The sequence below is a fragment of the Hordeum vulgare genome, chromosome 4H, assembly GCF_904849725.1.
Source record: "Hordeum vulgare subsp. vulgare chromosome 4H, MorexV3_pseudomolecules_assembly, whole genome shotgun sequence".
NCBI classification, from domain to species: Eukaryota; Viridiplantae; Streptophyta; class Magnoliopsida; order Poales; family Poaceae; genus Hordeum; species Hordeum vulgare.
The window spans coordinates 104,421,401-104,441,153 of NC_058521.1; the positions used below are offsets into that span (position 1 = coordinate 104,421,401).

The window sequence follows — 19,753 nt, forward strand, 5'->3', positions numbered from 1 at the left end:
GCGCGAACCGTCCCACGAACCGTCCTGCGATCCGTCCCACGATCCGCTCTGATCTAGTGCCGAACGGATGGCACCTCCGCGTTCCACACACGTACAGCTCGACGATGATCTCGGCCTTCTTGATCCAGCAAGAGAGACGGAGAGGTAGATGAGTTCTCCGGCAGCGTGACGGCGCTCCGGAGGTTGGTGGTGATCTAATCTCAGTAGGGCTCCGCCCGAGCTCTGCAGAAATGCGATCTAGAGGAAAAACCGTGGAGGTATGTGGTCGGGCTGCCGTGGAAAAGTTGTCTCAAATCAGCCTTAAAACCTCCATATATATAGGTGGGAGGGGAGGGGCCTTGCCTTGGGGCTCAAGGAGCCCCAAGGGGCGGCCGAAGGGAGGGAGGAGGAGTCCTCCTCCAATCCTAGTCCAACTAAGATTAGAAGGTGGAGTCCTTCCCTTCCTTCCCACTTTCCCTTTTTTTCTTTCTCTTTGATTTTCTTATCTCGCTACGCAGGGGCCTCTCTGGGCTTGCCCACCAGGCCACTCAGGGCTGGTGCGGCACCCCTGAGGCCTATGGGCTTCCCCGGGGTGGGTTGCCCCTCCTGGTGAACATCCGGAACCCATTCGTCATTCCCGGTACATTCCCGGTAATTCCGAAAACCTTCGTGACGTCCGTGATCTCATCCGGGACTCCGAACAACATTCGATAACCAACCATATAACTCAAATACGCATAAAACAACGTCGAACCTTAAGTGTGCAGACCCTGTGGGTTCGAGAACTATGCAGACATGACCCGAGGGACTCCTCGGTCAATATCCAATAGCGGGACCTGGATGCCCATATTGGATCCTACATATTCTACGAAGATCTTATCGTTTGAACCTCAGTGCCAAGGATTCATATAATCCCGTATGTCATTCCCTTTGTCCTTCGGTATGTTACTTGCCCGAGATTCGATCGTCAGTATCCGCATACCTATTTCAATCTCGTTTACCGGCAAGTCTCTTTACTCGTTCCGTAATACAAGATCCCGCAACTTACACTGAGTCACATTGCTTGCAAGGCTTGTGTGTGATGTTGTATTACCGAGTGGGTCCCGAGATACCTCTCCGTCATACGGAGTGACAAATTTCAGTCTTGATCCATACTAACTCAACGGACACCTTCGGAGATACCTGTAGAGCATCTTTATAGCCACCCAGTTACGTTGTGACGTTTGATACACACAAAGTATTCCTCTGGTGTCATTGAGTTGTATGATCTCATGGTCATAGGAATAAATACTTGACACGCAGAAAACAGTAGCAACAAAATGACACGATCAACATGCTACGTCTATTAGTTTGGGTCTAGTCCATCACATGATTCTCTCAATGATGTGATCCAGTTATCAAGCAACAACACCTTGTACATAGTCAGAAGACCCTGACTATCCTTGATCAACTGGCTAGCCAACTAGAGGCTTGCTAGGGACAGTGTTTTGTCTATGTATCCACACATGTATCTAAGTCTTCATTCAATACAATTATAGCATGGATAATAAACGATTATCTTGATACATGAATTATAATAATAACTTATTTATCATTGCCTCTAGGGCATAATTCCAACAGTTTCTGCTCCTTCCACCCGTATGTTAGGTCATTTGTTAAGGGGTTAGGCCCCTTCACCCGTGTGTTAGGTCATTTGTTAAGGCGTTAGGCAAGGTGTAGGATTTATTTCACCATTTCTCACTGCACCATTGATGTCGTCTAGGTTATGGATGAATGGATGCAACTAGTAGTTCATGCCATAGCATTGATAGTTGTGATTCAAGCATGGCTCTCTTGATCCAAACTAGAGTTGTTCGTTGTGGTGACAAGCGTGTAATATGTTATGCTCCAATGTTAACCCGGGATCAGGAGAGGATAGCAAATCCGAACTCATCTACAACTGTAGTGACACAGAGGCTATATGGACACTAAGAATGAAAAGAACACTTTTCACCGGGTTTGTGCGGACCATCAGGAACAGGGGCTGCTACAAGATAGCATCCACATCAGTGTGGAAGAGGAAGTTGCCATGTTCCTCCATGTTATTGGTCATAACCATAGGTTCAGGGTTATCCACAACATGTTCAGGAGATCAAAGGAGACCATTTCCATGTACTTCAAGCAAGTGACGTATGTTTTTGGGGAACTCAGAGGAGAGATAATCAGATCACCAATCGAACGGACTCCTAGCAAGATTTGCACCAGCCCAAGGTGATACCCACATTTCAAGGTGAGCATTGACATTATGTAGTTCATGCCTTGATATGTTTCTGTTGTTTTGCTACAACCATAACACCATCTTGTAATGCCATTTTAGGATTACAATTGGGGCAATAGATGGTACTCATGTCACTGCTAGAGTGCCCAAGTCACAATTTGTAACACGTAGGGGATAAAGCACTACACAAGCAAGAATGTTCTAGTTGTTGTTGACTTTGATATGAAGTTCACATGTATGTTGGCTGGCTAGGCATGACTAGCACATGATACAAACATTCTAGATGGCAACATGACTAGACCTCATGGCAACAATATCCCTGGTGGCAAGTTCTACCCAGAAGATGTTAGCTATGCATGTCAAGCAGGTGTTTTTCCACCCTTCAAAAAAACCTAGTACCATGTGAACGATAGCTTTGGTAGGAACTATCCTAGGACTCTGCATGGATTGTTTAATCCCAGATAGTCCAACCTTATAACTGTTGAGAGGGCATTTGAAGCTCTGAAGAATTTGTTTAAGATGATGGATCTGAAGCCATTTCACACTTTCCCCACCAGGTTATGATTGTTCTTCCTTGTTGCATTATGCATAACCTCGATCCTACAATGGGGTTGTGATGAACTCCGTCGGAGGAGGAAGAGGTGATGCGTGATGATGTTGTCAACTTTGGCCATGGTGTGAGGGCATTTGACAACGATGGCTGGAAGAATGAAAGGGTAGAGTGGGACCTATCAATGTGGGATAACAGATGTCGAACAAGGATCCGAAGAAGAAGAGCAACAACAACAGGGACATCATAAGAGAAGAAGCAACAATATAATAGAATAAGCAGCAAAACAACAGAAGAAGCAACAACAAAAGAGAAGAAGAAGGTAGAAGAAGAAGAAGAAACATCTGAATAAGAAGATGACTAGGATGAACTTCCAACTAGTTCAGCATCGATGAACTTCACCCTAATCAAGCCATTTGACTCTTATATTTGTGACGATATTTGTTAGTGGTTAAAATGGATTGCAATTTGTTTCTCACCTAGGACTGAAACAATGTTCAGATCGTATGTGGTAAGGTCATAACTAGTGAAAAGTGGTGACAACACCTTAGGCAGTTTGCAACCAAATACTATGTAGTTTGTGCGCCCGCTGCAAAGCCGACAACCAAATGGCGGGTCAATATTGGTTCTATCATGCAGCCAGCCTAGATGCGGACAACCAAACTATGTGTAGATGTTGATTTTTGGCATGTTTTATCTTCGCGAGGCCCAGCTAAGACACACATGCAAAGAGGCAGAAATCAATGCACGTAACCCAGTCGACTGGATTTATTTTTTGGGCCAATTGCTTTGTTTACGGTCATTGCATAGAAGATGAACAAGGAAATCTCGTTCTTGTGAGAACAACTATTCATCGTCTTTCTCTCCACGATTTTGACTTGAACTGCCTACAACTACCACCCGAACCGCCTGCCGCTGCCGCCTGTCTCCGACGGCACTCCCGCAATGGCCTCGCCCTCCGCTCGACCTTCCCCAACCGCCATGTTTGTCATCACTTCCGTCCTTCCCTCTAAACCGACCAACCACTTGAATTTTCCAACGAATCTGCACACCCACACATCCCTCTTCGAAATAGGCTTTTGCCCTACTTTATAGAGAAAGCAACGATCCATACAACCAACATACAAGTTCAACGGTAGATACCTGCCTGGGTAACGGCACACTCCAGCCCAAAGAAAATAAAAGAAATAAGGGAAAATACACCTAGTGGAAGGAGAGCAACGACCCTAGAGGGGGGCAAGTCATTGCACCATAGCGTGAAGCACATCTAGCATACCATCAAGACGATCCTGGTCTCGCTGCCTAGAGAGCGGGTGCCAGTGCTGCATAAAAGCAAAGAATTTGAAGAAGAAGTTAGACACCTGCCTCGATAAGATCCGCTCAATCACCATCTTATTGTGGGTCGTCCAGGGGGTCCACGACATAGCGGCAAAGATTGGCCAAAATAAGCGGCGGCGATGCCAGGACGGGTGATCCTGGTTTCAAGAAGGTCCACGAGGTCCTCGGCCTCCCATTCGAGCCCAAGAGTCGCGTGTATGAATTCCCACATGCCCCTCGCCGACGTTTAAGTAAAAATTTATGTGTGTCGTTGTCTCCGGGACTGCGCATAAGGGGCACATGTCGTCTCCAGGCCATGCCGCTGAAGCACCTCTGTCCCTGAAGGTATGCTATCATGGAGCAGCTGCCACAAAAAATTATCTCAAGGGAAGGGGGGCTTCCATAAAGGCAAGAGCCAAGGGATGATGGGGGAGCGATAGAGAGCCTGGTATGCCGAATTAACCAAAAATTCCCTAGATGGGGATAGAGGCCAGGCCACTATGTCGAGATAATTTGGGAGCGCTTATGGCAAGGCATCTAGCAGGTGGATCCACTTGTTTGTTCCTATCTGGCTGAATGAGCCCATGAACCTAATATCTCATTGCCCTTGGAGAACGGCTGCATAAATGAGAAGGGATGGGTCTGCGCATACGAAAAACACGACACGGAAACCCACTCTGAGTGGCTCATCCCTAACCCATGGGTCCAGCGAGAACTGGGTCCCTTCCCCATTTCCTATATTAAAGGAGACCCCTTGGTGATTTTCCTTTTTGATCTTTTGGATAGCAAACTAGAATTGGGATCCGCCCACGTGGGAGCATGTCAGGAGTGGTTCACCCCTTAAGTACTTTGCATGAATGAGTTTTAGCCACAATCCGTCGTCGCTTTGAAGGATCCGCCATACCCACCATAGCATGACGGTGGTATTCATAGACCGGGAGACCGTGATCCCCAACCCGTCACGGTCCTTAGGCAAGTAGATATCTGCCCACTTGACCATGTGGTACTTCTAGCGACCGTCAGATGCTTGCCAAAAGAGCGTGGCGAGCTCCTTATCAAACAAGCTATGAACGGCCTCCGGCAGGACAGAAAGCCCCATCATAAACATGGGGAGAATCGTTAGGTTAGCACTAATGAGAACCGTTTTACTCCCCTTTGAGGTAAACCGGCCTCGCCATGGCTCGGCCCGCGAGGCAACCTGGCCAACTAGGGGGTCAAATCTAGTCGCCAGGATCTTCGACCTGGCCAAAGGCATCCTGGGTTAAGTTGTGTGAAACGTCGATAGCTTGCAATTTAGGTTATTAGCAATCCGTCGTTGGTCCTCTATTGAGTATGCGAGGACGAAAACCTCACTTTTACTAAAATTGATCTTCAGGCCCGACATCGCTTCGAAACACACGAGTAGGAACTTCCGATTAGCTATCTCGAGGTTCGACCCCTTAACCATGATCATGGTATCATCCGCATATTGGAGATGGATGACCCCTCCTCCAAGGATCAAGTGACCGACCACCCCTGTAAGATAACCGGCCATCCATGCTTTGTCTAGAATACCTGCCAAGGCATCAACAACAAGGTTGAAGAGAAGGGGCGAAATCGGATCCCCCTGCTTCATTCCAGTCGAGGAAGAAAAATAAGATCCCACATCGCCGTTAATGTTAATGGCCGTCTTGCTAGACAGGACTATCTGCATAATCTAGAAGCATCATATGTCGTCAAAGCCTCGGTGTTGTATCACCAACCTTAAGAAGAACCAATCCAGACGATCATAGGCATTCTGAAAGTCTAGCTTGAGGAACACGTTCTTATGACCACACGAGTGAACCTCACATGCACTATCGTGGAGGGCGAGGATACCATCGTGGATCCGTTGGCTCTAGGATAGACAAGGAGTCTATTGGTACCCTGCATCCTAAGGCTGTGTTTGGTTCAGCTTTTTTTACCAACTTCTTATTTAAAAAGCTAAAAGCTAACCAAAGGGGTAAATGTTCAAAGCAACTTTTGAGAATGTGTAACTTCTTTCTAGTGTAAATTCAAAACTGAGGGTACCTCAACTTTTCAGCTTCTAACTTTTCTACAACAGCTTTTTCATAACAGCTTTTTAAGAATCTACAGCTCAATCAAACACAGCCTAAGATAGACAAGATCAAACATGTCGGTGGCGGCCTGAATGCAGTGGTTGCTGATTTCTTCTCCATCAAAATCGACTGACTCAAATTTTAATTTCAGACGACTAGCCTCCAGCAAAACTGAAGAACATGCCTAGTAGCAACCTCTTCGGCTTCGGCTGTTGGTGCACGGACAAACAGTTTTTCCATTTGCTAAATTTGCAAAGCATCAAAGGCTAACCAGAGAGAGGACGGTCAAGGTCAATCTAGATGGCAGGGGGAGGAATGATGAGCAAGCGATCCCCACATGGCCCAGCTAAACCCCACCCCTCCCATCCACTCTTCTTAGTCAAATTACAGCATATATAAACTACACGCGGCGTAACAGCATCACACACGAGAAAATATACTAGCAACAGCATACTCGGATAGTCGCAATTGCACACACCACCGTGCACGCAATCAATCCCAGCTCGCCTACGCACCACCACCGGAACCAAAGCTTTATACATCCCTCGCACCACCACCGGAACCAAAGCTTTATACATCCCTCTCCAGCGTACACGCCGACGTAGCCTGGCAAAGCTAAGCTGAGCTGAGCTGAGCTATATATCGTAGCGCATCACCGATGTCGTCAACGGGAGCGCGCAGGGGCGTTGGCAGCGGCGGTGGCGGCGGCGGGCACTTTCCGGTCGGCCGGCGCCGCCACGTGGCGGTGGTCGACACCGGGTGCAGCTGCCGCCCGCGCCGCCCCAGGATGCTGCTCAGTCTGCCGTCTTTCCTCAAGCCTTCCTCCGCGAGCAAGCCACCGGCGGCACCGGCGAGGAGCACCAGCTCGTCCAGCCTCTTCCCGTCGTCCTCCTCCACCGCTTCCTTCTCCACAAGCTACGCCTCCTCCAACTGCTCCAACTACTATTCCTCCTATCATGGCTTCGGCGCCGCTTCCAAGCTGCATCAGCAGCAAGAGCACCTTCCCTCCGCCCAGGAGGTGCCGGCTGGGACGCCGGCCTCGCCGGTCAAGAGGCAGCCGGCGAGCATGAAGAAGAAGCAGAAGAAGAGGTATTACGCGGAGAATAAAGCAGGTACGGCAGAAGCGGGGCCGGAGGAGGACGTGGGGCTGGCGGTGGAGAAAGACTCGTCGGACCCTCGCGCCGACTTCCGGGAGAGCATGGTGCAGATGGTGGTGGAGACGGGGCTGTGTAGCTGGGACGACCTCCGCAGCATGCTCCGCCGCCTGCTCGCCCTCAACTCGCCGCGCCACCACGCCGCCATCCTCACCGCCTTCGCCGAGCTCTGCGCCCAGCTAGCCTCACCGCCCCCGCCGGCGGCATCGTCCTACCACTACCAGCTCTAGCTACCAAGCTAGCTAACTAGCCAGCTGATGTCTCGAGATCCTGGCACCACCCGGTGTGCGAGCGCCGGCGTCGTGAATTCCCGGCCAGGCTACTGGGTGGTGATAGGATCTCGCAGAAGAAACAAAGGTCGACGCTAGTACCGCTAGTACGAGCAGTAGGACAAAAGCTCATTAAAAAATGTAGGAGTACCAGGTGTTTGGTTTCTGGAGTCCGTTCTTGCTGGTGGGTTATTAGTTTCTTAAATGTTTAGTTTGCTTGCAAGTTATTATTAGTGCTTAATTAGTATAATTGGGAGGAGTTTGTGCTAGTGTGTATGTGCCTAGTGCATGGCCTTTGGTTTTGTGCGAAGGTCCATGCATGGACAAGTGCTACAATAATTGGTAGGGTTTGCTAATTACACTGAGTCACTAAACTATGTATGTCAAGTCTCAAAGTGTAGTGTTTTGTGATATACTCTTTCCGTATCAAAATTCTTGTCTTAAGTTTGTGTAAACATGAATGTATATAAATACCAAAACGTAATTAGATACATAAGTTTGTGTAGACATGGATGTATCTAAATACCAAAACATAATTAGATATATTTATATCTAAATAAATGTGAGACAAAAATTTTGGGACCGAGAGAGTATGAAACACTTGTAACTTTGCTAGTGAATGAGACTATGTACTACTCTTCTTTTATTATGGACGGGGGGAGTAGTTCCCAGTGAAATACGGGACCTGCTATATGTAAGCTGTTTGAAAATTTATCTTGGGTAAGCCAATTTTCTAGACCATTACGACGTTCTTTTTGCTTTTTCCTCCGGCTTTCTTGCTCCAACCGGTTCTATTTCCACATAAATGACTTATCTAATTGCAAATTCAGTCAATTAACATATGGCTATTATGTTGAATCCGTAGTTGGATGGTTAAAAGGATTGTGGTATCTCCTATCCATCAGAGTTTAAGTTTTAGATTTGATGTTGGTGCTTGCATTTTCCTGGATTTATTTCAGAACTTTCGGCGATGTGCTTTCAGTGACGACTTCGTCAATCTCAAGATGATGTGCCGGCTTAGTCTCTTTAAGATGCTCATAGGAATATGGTGTGCATGCGTGCGTTCATAGGGATGAGTATACGCTCGTGTATGTGAGCGGCTTTGATTGTATTCTGCTAAAAAATGTTCTTTCTTCCTGAACTTCTTAGACGAGGGTGGATATCTCCTCAACAAAAACAGGGCAAAGTTACCAGAGATGGTACTATAGAAGGGAAGTAGAAGCCTCCTCATCATCAGACGAGGAATTGTCGGAGTCGTGAAGGAAATTATGAAAAAGGAACTCCTCGACGGAATCCATTTTATACCTTGGCAAACTGTCGAGCACCTTGCGGGCTTCGTCGATGGAGCTGGCGGACGAAGAGACGCGTGCCTCCCCTTGGACCAGATGGCTGGTCTGGAGAATTCCCGACGGCGAGGTGGCGACGTTGGGGGGAGGTGTATCGGCATCGGCAAATGGGCGGCGACGACGACGCGACGGAGAGGGGCGAGGGTTTGCTGTCGATATGGGGTGGGAGGGGATAACCAATGTGCCACCAACTAGCTGACCAAGGGGAGGAGTAGGCGCGTGTCATGTCCGCGCCGACGCAAATCTGGCTAAAAAATGGAACGAAAATGGGTCGGCGGACAGAAAAAAGCGAACGCGCGTTCGTTTAGGTCAACGTGTCGGGTTAACTTTTCTGTCCACGGGATCCAAACGGACATGCGCGAACGAAATGAGTCGGCGCGTTGGAGTTGCTTTTATGATGAAACTAACATTATCAGTCATCTGAGAAACAGAAGTAGTGCATATGATATTTTCAGGCTCTTTCTTGCTTAACATCTTAGAGGGTGGATATTTTTTTTAGAAAAGAGATTAAAAAAATTATCATTTTTACTAATTAAGAAGAAGAGAATTACCCGATTAATTGTTGGAAAACCGGACTAAAACCAATACAATACACAACCCACAGATATCTCCTCATCAAAAACAGGGTCAAGTTACCAAACACGGTACTGTATAGCAGTGAAGTAGAAGTAGATCACAACAGGGGTGCATCTGGATCACACACACCAGGGGTGAATCTGGGCTAGATCGAGTTGCTGAGAAACGGAAAGAACAAGCATACAGGTCAGGCAGATCTCATGACCACCAGAGTCCAGAGGCACATAACATACCTAGCTTTCTGTGTGTGTGTGCGCGCGCGCAAGTTGCTTCTGTTAATCACATTTATGTACGTACGTACGCCACTGTTTGGGCTCTGATCCATCTCTCATTTATGTTGGTGCGTGTCCTGTAGTGCCTGTGACTGACTGCCAAAGTTTCCCTGTGCCAATCGATCGAGTACTTGCTTTGCTTGGATCACGGGCGTCCTTCAACAGTTGGACGTATAATACTAATTGGACCACGGATGGGATCTCGCTCGCTCGCTCGGTATTAACGCTCTTGTGACATGGCTGTGTACTGTACGTGTCTACCTGGGGATTATCTTTAAGAGTATTTTCCTATTTTAAGATCGACTGAAAAAAATACTCTCTCCATTTTCAAATATAAGTCTTTGTAGAGGTTTCACTAGGAAACTACATACGGATGTATAGAGACATATTTTAGAATGTAGATTCATTCATTTTGTTCCGTATGTAGTCTTCTAGTGAAATCTCTAAAAAAACTTATACTCCCTCCCTCTTCTTCTGAAACTTATGTATTTTCGTTCGTTAGTAATGAAAAGGGATAATGCCCAGTTTAAAAAAAATCAACGGTTGTAACACTCAGTCATCGCAACGTGTCAACTATGTGGTGTGTCTCAAATTGAATATGGGCTCGTAATATCTCGAAAGAACGAACAAGAGATAAATATAGTGGCTTGCATCGATCTATGGGCGGCTTGGGCAATCCAGCTCAATCGTTGTCGCCCCCACACCCTCCGCCTCCGTCCCCGGCCACTGTCGGAGGAAGTCATCGGGCTAAGCAGGTGGGCGATGGCGTGAGGGTCGTCTTCTGCCTGATAAAGGCGGCGGTTTCAGGCTTCCTCTCGTGTTAAGATGAAGATCTGCTTGATGTTTGTCTTCCTTGATCTGGCCGGAGTTTCAAGTTTTGGAAGGCTCCGCCGGCGAGCTCCCTTGGACGCCTCATGCGTGGAGATTGCTGGATCAGATGGAATTCGATCGTGCACACCCATGTTATTTGACCCTTTAGTTTCTAGTGAAAGCGGCGCCAAGCTCTGCTATTTGTTGTCATCACGGGACATGCTTTTCATTTCAAGGTGAAGTCGGAGGGAGGGAATGTCATGGAAGTTGTGATGTCAGCACTAGTAATGTGGTTCGAGTCTTTGCGCTGACGAGGATTTTTCTTGGTGTTTCGGATAGCAGCAACATGCAAGTGGAGGCGGAAACACATGAGAAGTCCAAGGTCTTACTTTTGAGGATGAAAATCTAAGGTCTGGCCTTAATTAGTTTTGTGTGACATGGTCTTGTTGAACGTATAATTTTGAAAGCGAGGACTTTCTTTAGGATCAAAACCTATGATCTATGGTCAGGCGACAAGGGCGCCTAAGCACTATTTCCTTCTTGGAAATGTCGCTTTTTGGAAAATTTGGACTTCACTTGTTGTCTTGGTGGTGTTTATACTGCCGCTTCAAGGATTATATCACTATAGTGGGGCTTTTTTTAAGTTTCTTCCTTTTTTGTTGTGTGCATCCTAGTGCCATTAGGGGTAATGCGTTGTTGCAGAGGATAGATGTAACCGATATCTCCGCGATATTAGTATATTTCCTTTGTCCAAAAATAACGTTAATTCCCCTCCCCAAAAAATCACTAGCACCATGAAACATATAGATCGAACTCTTTGGTTTAGGCTCGTCAAAGCCCTGTTGGAGCAAGATTCGATGTGCATGTGTCCATTTTCCTCGCCTCCCATATGTCTCGAGCTTGATGGTGCCAGAACCCCAAATCTCGAGAGTGCGGGAGTGTCCAGACTCATCTGCATCCAATCACAAAATTGACAAAAATTTAAAAAAAGAGAAATTCATAAAATTCTAATTTTATCCCATGGTAGGAAAGTTATTGCCTCAGGCCCACTTCAATTTTCAGATCATTTGAACACCGGGGAAGCTCTCAAAAAAGATAAAATGGCTCGGATCAGTACATGAATAGTAAACTTTTTTGCATACCAGAATTTGTCTTTTTGCCAAGAGATGCTCAGATGTTCAAATAATTTAAAAATTGAAATAAACATCACGCATTAAATTATCTACCATGTAAAAAAATTGTAATATTTGGAATTTTTAGTATTTGATTTGATTTTTTTTCTTCAACGCTCTGGCAGATGACCCTCGGCTCATAAGTGGATTATCGAAATCTTGAGCTCTACCTCGAGACCTTTTTTGGAGAGATAGGATGAAATTAAGAAGTACTCCCTCCGTAAACTAATATAAAAGCATTTAGATCATTAAAATAATGATCTAAATGCTCTTATAATAGTTTACAGATGGAGTAATGTTGAACATAAGGTGGCCGGGGAGGGTGGGCGGAGCTTGAGCCGGAGAGAGCGGAGCAGCATGGGGCGAGCGATGCGGTTCCATGCAGCGCTAGGATGGAAATGTTGAGAGGCCGATGACGGAGAGGCGGTCATGGATGTTGATGTCGCGCACGTCGGCGGGTCTGGTCCGGCGAAGGGGTTGGAGTAGGTGGAGGCGTTGGAGGACCTGGCGGCGAAGAGGGAGATGAGCGGCGGCGGCTAGGGTTTTGGAGATGGGGTGGCAGCGGTCGCTGGGGTTTTGGAGATGGGGTGGCGGCAGCGCAAGAGGGAGAGAGGCGCGGCGGCTAGGGTGGGGGAAGAGGGGGCGGCGACGGCGGCCCAGCTAGGGTTGGGCGGAAGCGGTATGGTAGAAGATCGTAGGGAAAACTGATACCATGTAGAGAAAGGTTTGTGCATCAATAATTCTATTGATCATGCACATGGCATATATATAGGTACAAAAGGGCACTCAAGTCTTGTCTCTCAAGTTACAAATACGTTACAAGAGGAGGGAGACATGACAGGTGCACACACACAACATGAACCTATACAATATGTTCAACAAAAGGTGACGAGGAAAAAAGCAAAGCATGACGCGAGCACAACATTGATAGGCGGTCCAAGTCACGATATCCAGGACCTCACGATACCTATCTAGTAAATGGGAAGGTCATAGAGGGCAATTTGCCAGACGCACGCGGTGCTTGAAGTGGTGGCGACCATCCTCAGCTCGAGCACATCCCGAATTTGAAGCAGAGATAATTGTTCTTTGAGTGAGGCATTAAGGAGGGATCCTCCCCCCTCCCTTCCCCCTTGACTGTTCAAAAATATTGCACCATGCTAGGCCGTTGGTTGGTTAAAACTATGATAGAGGTTAGCGGGTTTAAGATATGATCAAAATGGGGCCTTGTATTTCTAATTGTATAAACTACATATGGGGAAGAACACATGTAAACTGGGCAACCAATGAAACTCTCATGGAATCGTGGTGATCACACAATCACAAGCAACTAAAGATCGTGGATACGTGCGTGGTTCACCATATTATTCTTGTCGGATCATTTTTATAAAGGCTCAACTTTGTAAATAAAGTCAACAATCACGGAATGGGCCATACAACAACGTCTAACGCAAGGAAATGCTAAATATCAAATACTAATCTAAACGCTTTTATATTTTTTTACAGAGAAAGTACGAAAGTTCCGGTAACAGTCATCCAGACCAACGAACATGGATAATACATTGTTCGCGTATCATTTTCTTGGGAACTCTTATATAGCGCTCTAGGCGCCAGTTCGCTACCGTAGCAGCTGAAGCTGCCTGTATGAGACGGCCCATGTGTTGCTAGCGCTTGAAATTGTACTGGTTTGATATTTCTTTTTTTCTTAAAAAATATTTCCCTTTCTTTGTCCTTTAGCTCAATCAAGTAGCTTCCCCTAATTATGGGAAAAGTAAACTACCAAAATGTTTTACAAAATAAAAAGTCATACATTTGAAAACCATGTTCACGAATTAAAACATATGCACAAATTTGATATTTCTTCATGAATGTTTTTAAAATATCTGTGGATTTGAATGAACTTTCGTGAATTTTAAGAATAATGTAAATTTTATAGAAGTGCCTACAAAGTGAAAAAAATGTTCATGAATTTCAAAGAAATGACAAAAATTAACTAAAATGTTCATCAATTTGATATTGTTTTGAGATCATATTCATATTTTGACATAAAATTGATAAAACAAGCAAAAGAATAAATACTCCTTCCATCCCGAAATAAGTGCCTCAACTTTATAATAGCTTTAATATTGAGACACTTATTTTGAGACGGAGGGAGTAGAAACAAACAAAGAAGAAACCTATAGCGAAAATCAAGTAAAAATATTTGAAATAAAAAACCCATCCAGATGTTCCTAGAAGCTTCACAAAATTGGTTGATGGGGTCTCCACATGGTCCAGCTCGTCTAAAAGAGCGTTCACCCAAGAGTTTTCTTTAGTCACACTCACACACAGGTCTCTTTTAATTGGAAATCACAATGTTTACCGCTACAGTGATAGGGTCATAGCGGAGAGCAAGCCAACACATGGCGATCTATTCCCAATGAGTAGCGTGATTTGTATGGCTATGACCCTTAAAACTGATATTTATTCGCTCATGAGCGAAACGGGAGCGATCAAGTGTAGTCCTCCGTCCGTTGATCTCTCTACTGATTGCACTGCAGCTTTCGTTCGATCCTTGTTCAAAACTAGTAAACTTGCACATGCAATGCACGTAACCACTTCATAATAGTTTACTACTACATGACAAAAGTCTAGTTGCCTTGTGTCAAAATAGACCATCTTCATATTGCCATTCGTGTGTTAAGTTAGAACTTCTCTATATTATCACCAACCTCTTTCAAATATCTGATTTTATTCCTAGTGGTGCTTGTAGCCTTGTTGCTAGAGTGATTGTGGCAATCATACTCATTGAAGTAAGACCTCTTACACCAGTCCTTTCACAACTCCACCCACACAAGGCATACGATGCACAAGGGAAATATTTGACATCACCTGACGGATCGCATTGCATGTGTTCGTCGTCTTTCTAGCATGACAAGTGCCCATGTGAAGCCCTCCCATTGTCCCCTCACAATGTTATCGCCGATGGCACTCATGTGAGCATGCCTCCCTATTATAATCATGTACCATGTTGATCTCACCACCAATCCCTAGTTCTCACCTTGCTGCTGAATCTTGCCAATTTTGCGATCAAATGGGTTCCTAGGCGGGCAATCCAATCATCATCGGTCGACGTCTCACGCATGCCATGCACAAATTAGCCACCAACAATCCTGGTGTATCTCAACGACATTACCGAGAAAAAGGGAGCCGTGGGTGCTAACCGTCTCGGTGTTGATTTGGTCACCATAGTAATTCAGTGGCCAAAATTATAATTCACATGTGTACAGACTATACTTTCAAACATGTTGGCCAAAAATTCCGACTGCACTTACAACACAGACAACCCAACAACCACGTACACATGCACATACCAAACAACTCTCTTCATCGCCATATCTTCCCCCTATCCTATTTTGTATCTTCTATTCTGGAGCTTGATGCCACTAATAGGCAATCCCTTACGTGCATCTCTGTCTTTCGGTGCTCGCTGCCACCAGTATGCTATCGCAGACCAGGCCACCTAGAAGGAAAATATGTCACCTGCAAGGTTGTTCAGTATTATGAAATACAATTGTGCATACACGTGACACTAACCATGGCAGCTCCTGAATAAGAACAAGGAATGACACTGAGCATGGACAATTTCACCATCTCTGGGCGTGAAAATCAGATTAAAAAGTAATCTCGCTACAGCACCTCGCCCATAAAGATTTCAGGTTCATCAATTGTGTTCAATTCTATAGTAAGCTAGCATGGATGCCTTGAGACTAAAACTTTAAAATGAAAAGAAGAGAACCAACATCTAAAAATAATATGGGCAACTTGCAATGCAGGAAAGCATGATTATAGTTTGTCTATATCATGTTATCCTTGTACCAACACCACGGTAAAAAGAATGAACCTGTAGAAATCACTAATGAATATTCTAGCATTATGGAATGATATAACATACTTAAATTTTGTGTAGCTCATATTAACACATCTGATTCAGATGTCAAATCATTGACCCCCAAAATATGAAAGCTGAGCTATGTCATAATTTGTAGGGGTATTTTTAAATTCTCCAATTGACATGCCAATAATGCACAGACATAGAAAAATAAAGTATAGTGGCTACAAAAAATATGGGCAAGCTTGCAATGCACGTGCTTGGGGCAGGAAGAAGATCTAACTTACTCCGTATTGTATAGTAGCAATGCAGATTAACAATATATGACGCTGAGACATTTGCTTAATTAGATAAATAGCATAACAAGAAAATAAGGCGACATGTGTAGTAAGCATTGTGTACCACATCAGTAATGGAACCTGCAGAATGCATCCTGAACTATAAGTTTCTCTCATTGAAGAAGTATGAAGAATTAAACCTGGTAAGGAACGTGCAAACTGGAAAGTAGGGTTGGTTGTATACAATTTTCAAATCTACCGTGGTAGTACTATCGAGCAAAGTAGCCTCCATTGTCTTTCCCATTAATATCAAAAGCAATACTTTTCCAAGTCCTGGCACACATCGTACACTCGTTGACTTCACCTGTGATGTGCCTCAGATAGTATTTGATGTGACCATTCATAATATCTTGCAAAATTGACTTTCTCATATTAAAAAAAAGAACTCAAACAATTCATGTTTTTACGTGCTATCAAGGTACCCCTTGCGTCTTGTATAAAGAAGAGATTGGTTTAGTTGATATCAATTCAGTGACTTCTTTCTAGACTTCTTTCTAGAACAAGCATCCATCGAGTCCAAACCCATCATTAATAATAAAAAAATAATCTAAACTCCCTTTCCTAGAGAGTAGTTCAATTCCTTGTTGGAAAAATATAGCATATCATCAAAAGAGTGGTTGTTCATGTTAGCTCTACTTATAGAAAATACCACGTTCCTCCTTAGGCATCTAGTTTGTCTTTTCTATTAATGATAATTCTCATAAATATCGAGAGAGAAGTTAATTAGCACATACCACCATAAGCCCATGTAGTACAAGAAGAGCCGTGATGATGTAGGGTACACTCGAGTGCTCTTTAGAGGCTTATGATGCTAAAGAAGGCATATCTTGAGAAAGAACCATGCCAAGTTGCATGAGAACCCATGTCTTACCGTGCGATATATGCATTAGAATAAAACAGAGCCACTGGTGACATCTTCAGTTGTATGCATTTTATAACTACAAATCCTCCGTCACGGAAAAGAAAATATGAACTGACAATAACACAAGATGCTCCCTGATGCACACCTTTCCCAAAATCTTCCTTAATAGTGGGCTCAGTCAGTTCCTTCATTTTGTCAAAGCAAAAGCTTAGTCACTTCATGCATATCAAAATGAAAAAATATCTTCAGGTAAGAACTAACAGTGATATGATTCAGTAGCACAAAAGGCTCCAGCATTTTGAATTCGATAGAAAGAAGCCTTCAACACATATAATTTAATATTACAAATAATTAGCAATTGGAGATTGATGAAACAAATATCAAAGATATTTTCGTAATGACAATACACCTTTCCGGGAAATCTCAAGACAAAATCCTACAGGCCAGTGGATAAAAAAGTAAAAATACACGTTGCTAAATTACTCCTCATTAGCAAAAGCTCACTAATGGAAGCTTGCATTAAGGGTCCAACTGTACTGCATTTTTATGAAGTAATTATTGCTGATTAATCTAAATTGTCCTTCTGATCGTGAACTGAATATGTGTTATTAATCTAAGCCAGCACGTATAGTCTGTAATGCAGGCACGTGCTGGTTAGGCAGTCGTTCTCAAGGAACGGAAAGCCCTGAATTTTAGATTTCTCGATGAATTAGATGAAGCCCCAACTGTCACTTGTCGGAGAGGATGTATATGATTCATATGAGAGTTGGTTACCTGGGACAGCCGGCCATCCTTCTACGTCAAGTTCAGGGCCTTGACGTCCTTGCCACGGCTACAGTAGTAGAGGAAGGCAGCTGCCAAAGATTAGCAATCGATCGATGGGAATCAAACACGGTATATATGAATACAAATGAACCCGCGACTGCAAGCTCTTCCTTTCCTGGAATGATAGTGTCGTTGTGAGGGTTGGTAAGCCAGCACAGGGCATTAAAACTATTTGGCTGAGAGGATATGACCATTCAGCCTTTAAGAAAGTACAACAATAGCCCAGCATGAGAGGAAGTAATACCTGGGGCACCCACTCTTACGCCCGTCTTGACGCTCTTGATGTAGCTTCTTGCATCCATTTTTCTTGGCCGCTTCTTCGAGGAAGAGCCGACATCCCCGTTGCTGGCGTGCTCACTCATCAATTGCTCCTATGCACCCATCCTAGAGCCAGAGATTCCTTCTGAACCTCTTGACAGAGAATTGAGCACACTGGTCTTCTTAACCAAGCTCGACGCTCTGAGCCGCGCTTCCTCCACGGCTCTGTTCTGCTGCCTGTCATAAGGCGGTGTCCTCACATTTCCCCCAGTGGAACCCCTCTCCCGATGACCAGGAAGGGGTGTGCTCCGACTTGGGCTCCCTGAAACCGATGCGGCTGGGGCTCCATGCGGCCGCAGGCGGGGAGCCTCCGACACGGCCTCCGTGTTGTCCCTCGCCACGCTCCTGCTGCTGGTCGGCGGCGCTCCTCCCGGCCGTCTGTTCCCCATCCCGCCGCTCTGGAACCTGCCACCAGTCCGTCACGGAAAAGAAGAAGGAATTCCGTCAGTCGCAAACCCACAAGGCCGGAACCAGAATCCCGAACCGGAAGGAGAAATCGAAATCGCAAACGAGCGCCGGTAAGGAGGCAAACAAAGAAAGGCCAAAATCAGAGGCCGAGGCCCGCCGCCCGGAAGCCGAACCCTACGCCCCCGGGCATTCCCCTCCCCGGAACGCGCTGGCGAAAGGCGGCGCGTCTACGGCGACTGGAGCCTCGTGTGTCCCAGACATGGCTTGTGTCCGGTAACTCTCCCCATGTCTCGCGTCAAGTGTTGGGGGCCGAGGCGATGTAGTGGAGGTGGAGGCCACCGGCGACCGAGATGGGGACGTGGTGGGCGGCGGCGGCGACAGAGATGGGGGACACGGCGGGCGGCGGAGGCGCTCCATGGGAGAGAGGAGCGGGAGGTGGGGGTTGACCCAATCCAGCCTGATGCACGGGGTTATAGTTGGGCGAAGCGAACGGGTGTGGGGCGGACGCGGATGGATGGTGGAGGTGGAGCACGGTCAGCCATAGGAATTTGCTAAATGCACACTGTAGAGGTATTAGGTGAATGGTGGCTGTTAGATTTTTATTTCTTGGCTAATTGTGTGGTGCAGATCGATGTTTGTTTTTCTGGGGGTAATACCTGTGTGTATCTAGGAAAGTTTCGTTTGATCTTTTATTAGTAGTATAGATATAGATACGGAATCCCTAATTTCCCGGGTCAAGCAGTGCATAGACTTTTCTTTTTTAAGACGGCGGACAATAAGTACCGGTTTCTTAAACTGGGCCTTATCTGGCCTCTGCTCACTTTGCTCCCGTATTTTTATATTGATTTTGTGGGGCGGGACATGGTTGCTCAGTAGGCCTTTAGCTTTCGGCCCAGAAGAGGAGAAGAGCGCAGTGTAGTGTGGTGTACGAGTATAGTGGAGTTCAGCCGTCCTCCTCGGCCGGGCCCCATTAATTAATCACCCTAATAAATTACGAATCCCAACTCCATCAACGCATTAACTGGACAAGATCGCTGCATTGACTTCCAACTCAAAGTGTGGAGTTCAGTCTCTGCGCTCACAAATTTTGAATCGTTGCTCTACACGTAGGAGCACTAGTACTTCACGCAAGATGCACCGCACGGCTTCGCGCTCACATGGCTGAGGTCTTGTAACAGCAGCCTCGAGTCGATCTCCGCCGGTTTTGAGTTCGGCGGTCTTAAATGCGGCACGGAATAGGGGCTGGCCCGGGCGCTAGGAAATTCATGGACGCGCCAACAACAAATGCTGGTGGATCCATGTCCGCCCTTGGAAGGATCAAATGCCCCGAGCCCGATGCTGTTGTAGGTTAGGC

At 45.8% G+C, this 19,753-nt stretch overlaps 1 protein-coding gene and 1 long non-coding RNA gene across 2 annotated transcripts; one reads left to right on the plus strand and one right to left on the minus strand.

The window, feature by feature from the left end:
* Positions 1-6,499: 6,499 nt before the first annotated feature.
* Positions 6,500-8,036, plus strand: LOC123446208 (transcription repressor OFP8-like). Its single transcript, XM_045122882.1, has one exon. It carries the CDS (start codon positions 6,840-6,842, stop codon positions 7,563-7,565), a length of 726 nt encoding a protein of 241 aa, XP_044978817.1. The 5' UTR covers positions 6,500-6,839; the 3' UTR covers positions 7,566-8,036.
* Positions 8,037-14,953: 6,917 nt separating this feature from the next.
* On the minus strand, positions 14,954-18,872 carry LOC123446209. Its single transcript, XR_006631269.1, has 2 exons — positions 17,918-18,872; positions 14,954-17,788 (listed from the first exon to the last, which is right to left on the minus strand). It is a non-coding gene; the product is annotated as an uncharacterized LOC123446209 (long non-coding RNA).
* Between the last annotated feature and the right edge of the window lie 881 nt (positions 18,873-19,753).

Excerpts from the sequence above, each read along its gene's own strand:
- LOC123446208 (XM_045122882.1), top strand. The coding sequence starts at position 6,840 with ATGTCGTCAACGGGAGCGCGCAGGGGCGTTGGCAGCGGCGGTGGCGGC.